The sequence below is a fragment of the Durio zibethinus genome, chromosome 10 (genome assembly GCF_047325235.1).
Source record: "Durio zibethinus cultivar Kanyao isolate XHJ-2024 chromosome 10, ASM4732523v1, whole genome shotgun sequence".
Classification (NCBI taxonomy): domain Eukaryota; kingdom Viridiplantae; phylum Streptophyta; class Magnoliopsida; order Malvales; family Malvaceae; genus Durio; species Durio zibethinus.
Window position 1 is genome coordinate 25,398,014 of NC_143171.1, and position 4,491 is coordinate 25,402,504.

At 33.2% G+C, this 4,491-nt stretch overlaps 1 protein-coding gene across 1 annotated transcript; it reads right to left on the reverse strand.

Annotated features, from left to right (window-relative positions):
- Positions 1 to 1,321: 1,321 nt before the first annotated feature.
- On the reverse strand, positions 1,322 to 3,723 carry LOC149516596 (protein FEZ-like). Its single transcript, XM_089767330.1, has 4 exons — positions 3,006 to 3,723; positions 2,406 to 2,707; positions 1,821 to 2,316; positions 1,322 to 1,779 (listed from the first exon to the last, which is right to left on the reverse strand). The coding sequence occupies exons 1-4, from the start codon at positions 3,184 to 3,186 to the stop codon at positions 1,604 to 1,606; spliced, it is 1,155 nt and encodes a 384-aa protein (XP_089623456.1). The 5' UTR covers positions 3,187 to 3,723; the 3' UTR covers positions 1,322 to 1,603.
- Between the last annotated feature and the right edge of the window lie 768 nt (positions 3,724 to 4,491).

The following is a 4,491-nucleotide window of genomic DNA, read 5'->3' on the forward strand; positions in this document are numbered from 1 at the left end:
ATGTTAAAAAAATAAATTACTGAATAAATCGAGCATTTTATAATCTAATAAAATTATATTTTTTAAATTTGTAATATTATTATATATGATACTTGACATTTAATATGTTTTACTTTATTAATATATATTTAGCTTGCATGAAATTAATACTAAATATGAATTTTTCTTAAGGAAAGATTTGTTACTAAATCAAATATAAATACTTTATATAATCTCAAAAAAATTATGAATAATTTTTTCTAAGTAAATAAAAGATTATAAACCACTTTATAAATTACAAAATAAGAATTTTTATAATTATAATTATAATTACTTCATTTGTATCAAGTTGTGTAAATTTAAAAAAATTCATGACTACAATAACTACAATGATCTCTGTTATATTTGCAATCATGATAAACACTACACGATAAAAATATAACCTTGACCATAATTTAAATCCTTGGATAGGATAAATTGATATTATAAATATGATTAAATTAAATAATATTATCTTATTTAATGTTTAATGTGTGCAACAATTTGAATAAGATAATTTTATTTATTGATCAAAATTATCATTTTTCAAAGTTTATAGAATTTAAATTATTAATGTAATTTTTAAGGGTATAATAAAATATATAAATTCAATTTCATAGATTAAAAATAAATTTCTTCACTTTGAAAGGATTAAATCACTTTATATCAAAAAATTAATTAATCTTTCTTATAATCTTATTCCTTTTCTATATATAAATCAATTATAATATAAAATAATTATTATTCTATTCTTTTCATCATCTTATACATCCAACATGCCCCACCAACTACATAAAGAATTATTTGTGTATTAAGTGAAGTTTCACTAAAATTTGTAACACCGTCCATCGGAAAATGGCCTTTCAGCAGTTTTTTTTATGTAGTACAATGTCAAAACATCCCAAAAACTAAGTTTTCGAGTCCCATCTTTGTTCAACAGATTGAACAACTCCCTGTTCATCATCCGTACATGGTTTCTTTGCTTCATCATCACCATGAAATTCTCGCGTCTTACTTTGCCATCTCTGTTTGGATTCATGGCGTCGAAAAATCCATTTGCCCTTTCCTTGATGTTCCCGGATCTGATTCATAATATGCCTTCGCAGCCACTCTTAATTCTTCCATTTCTCTTCAGGCGTGATTTATATAGGACAAAAGTTTTGCAATTTTTTTACAATAATGTCATGATGAATGAATGCTCTGTTACAATTTTAAGAAATGAAGACTGAAGAGAAGATAATTTTTATTATTTGCGACCTTCTATGTGTTTTAACAAATTATTATACTTAAAACTAAAGGTGTTTGAATTGAAAAAGATTTTTAATTTGATTCTCATATAGCGTCTAGGCAGACTCCATTCCCCTTCAAAGGAAATAAGGAGGGTGGGTGGGACAAAGGAAATAACAAATTTCCTGTATTGGCAAGTGGGGGAAAGAAGAAGAAGTGGAAACAAATAAATGAGAGCAAAATTCAGACTAGGATGTGTAGATAGTTGGAATATGTGAAAACCGTACAATAATACTGTGAACAGGTATGCTGTCCATACTAGCTCCAACTGAATAATCCAAAACTAGTAGACAGCTGTTTAAGTATAGCATTTGTCAGTTGAATAAGTAGTTGACATCTCACTTGGACATTGAGGTGAATCCCATGGTAGATTTGGAAACAAGCTGAAAGGAAATCCTATTGGTTGGATAGTCCCCCAACGGTTATCCTCAGGGGTTGCATTCGAATTCTTCCTCGTGCCCTCCTCACTTTCTCCTCAGGGGTTGCATTCGAATTCTTCCCCGTGCCCTCCTCACTTTCTCCTACACCTGCATTGCCTTGCATATCTTGGGTTAAACTGATTAAGAAGCCGCTGTATTGGTGTTGTTGCCCTCCGAAATCTATACTGTCGGAGGCCTTGCTAACATCAGTGATCAATGGTGGGCTTAATAGCATGTGATCAAGCTGTGAAAACATGAAGTTGTAGTGAAGGTCTCCATTGGAAACAGGAAGTGAAGTTGGTCTATGGACTGTAGGATTGAAAGATTTATAAGAAGGAATATCTGGAGCAGAAAAACTAGCATTGGAGACTTGTTGTAGTTCACTATTGCTGCATAACTGTTTTGCTGATCCCATTTCTGTTCGGCAAAAAATGTTCTCTGAACTGAATTGACTCAACTTAGTGCAAGGTACACCTTCGTGGAGTATATCAGATGCTGTAGTTTCTGGAAATGAGGATATCCAAGAGTGAGAAAGAGCTTTCTGAGCCATTGAATTGGTCCTTTTGAATATCTTACAAATAGCCCATGCATCCTGTGGAATATGGCAAATTAAAGAAACTCATAATTTCAGACTGTTCATAATTAAAGAAAACATTGGACAATTAATTTGACGATCATTACATTAGCAGGAAGGCTTTCGTTTAAAAGCTTATTTGGTGGTGTTGAGTCTGAGAGTGAAAGTAGCCGAAATTCATGCATCATCCAGTCTGTTTTAATTCCTTTGGCAGCTCTTCCTCTGTAGAACACAAGGGACTTCTTCAAACCAATACACTCGGAGCCATCAGATGAGTAAATAGGCCTGTCTGTTCCAGTTGCCTTCCAAAATCCGGCTTCTGTGACTCTGTTAGGCCTTGCACTATTTCTGTATTTACGGTCTCTTGGGCAGTAGAAATACCACTCTTTCTCCCCTGAAGCTGCTAGCTCTGCTTATAAAATGAAAAAAAAGAAAAGTACTCGTAACTTTTCCTCATAGCTAGAGGGACCAAGAAAAAGTAACAGACAAGATTTTGGACACTGGACAGCAGTGATGTTGAAACTTTTGTGAGCTTATGCCCCAGAATCTATCACTAAGGATTGAAAGGAAATTTCTTTAAGTTTCTTGGAAGCCAAACAAAGATGAATTTGCTTTATTTGAGTAAAGTGAATCACCATAGAAGGAAAGTAAAGCCAAATTCTGACCAAGTACTCATGTAATAGAGTATGGAAATGATGAAAACTCACTTGGTAGATCCCATGGTTCATGTTTATATATGTCTACTTGCTTGATCAACTCAATGGGCAAAGGTGTCTGCTGAATCTTTTTCTTGAGGTAAAATCCCACAAGCTCCTCATCTGTTGGATGAAATCGAAAACCAGGCAGCATCACATCTTCATCCTTATCAACATCATTCTTCTCATCCATGTTACTTTTACTTCTCTCCTCAGAGTACGGCAACAAGTTAATGAAAATTTGTATAAACTGGATATAAAACGCAAAGGCCTAATTGCGTTCGAAATCCTGAAATTCGAAGCTAAACTATTGATGAAACAGTTGGAGCCTATGCTCTGAAGCAGTTCCTGGACGTGAACTCAAAGACAGAACCAAGTTTACAGTACGAGCTTAGTTCACTTGTTTCAAAGCCATTATAAGCTTCCTGGAAAGGGTTCTGCCTACGAAGCTAAGGCCGCCCTTTCAGGTTTACTCTAAGGGAGAGCGTGTTTATGCGAAAGTCACGATGACTTTGGTGAGAATTTGAGCTTAAGTTGAGCCAAGCTAAGCTCTCTCTAAAGAATGGATTTTCATGGAAACTCAAGTCAAGGGAATAAGAATTTTAATTCAACTCCTTTTTATTCTCAACCCCATATGAACCTGTTTCAATCCAATTTAATGATCTGAATATGACTCCAAAACCAGCTGTTTTTTGGTTTTTCAAAATCAAATTGTTTTCACACACCTCTGGTTTTTATCCTGAAAATCAAAGATAAGATGACACCTTCCAATGTATCATACTATTTTAATGTTTTTTTTTTCTTTGCCTAAATTAATCTTTGCTTGAATACTATTTAAAGTTTTTTGGGTCAAGGCTGGACCAACTATCAACACAATAATTTCAATTTTATATTCAAATCCATGAGATTCTCTCAAAATTCCTCTAAAACCCCTTTTGGGAAAAAATATTAATTCTTATAACCTTGATCCAAAAGCTACCCTTTCTATTCCTTTCCTCATTCGATGTCACATATGAACAGATCAGCTGCCATAGGCCAAAACTGGACCCACTTGACCCCTCCTGAAAACACATCTTCTTGTATACATGAAAGGAATCCATGAACAATTTGTTAACGTATTAAAAAGGATTTATCCATGCATCTTGGATTTAGAGTCTTTTTTTTTTTTTTTTTTGTAGAAAGTAGTTAACACTAATGATTATGGAAACGTTAGGCAAACAGTTCAGCTTTGAGATTAATGTGATTGCACTTAGTTAAAAATAGACAGTTCGTAAGAGATTAGCAGCTCAACTACTTGAATTACTACTGGTAAGACCAATGATATTGATATGATTAATTAAAACTTTAAGGTTGTTTTTTCTCATTTTTAATTGTCTTTCAAAAACAATTAATTTTAACATTTGTGAGGTATCTAAGAATTTGCTCAGTCAATTATGATTGTTTTGGTTACTAAGTTATGGGAATTTTCACAGAGAAAAATGTATACCATGTGCTAATA

Bases quoted from the DNA above. Each gene is read 5' to 3' on its own strand.
- LOC149516596 (XM_089767330.1), bottom strand. From the start codon at position 3,186: ATGGATGAGAAGAATGATGTTGATAAGGATGAAGATGTGATGCTGCCT. The intron at 2,708-3,005 runs GTGAGTTTTCAT...TTTTATAAGCAG, and splicing joins TGAACCATGGGATCTACCAA to AGCTAGCAGCTTCAGGGGAG. The intron at 2,317-2,405 runs GTAATGATCGTC...CATATTCCACAG, and splicing joins ACGAAAGCCTTCCTGCTAAT to GATGCATGGGCTATTTGTAA.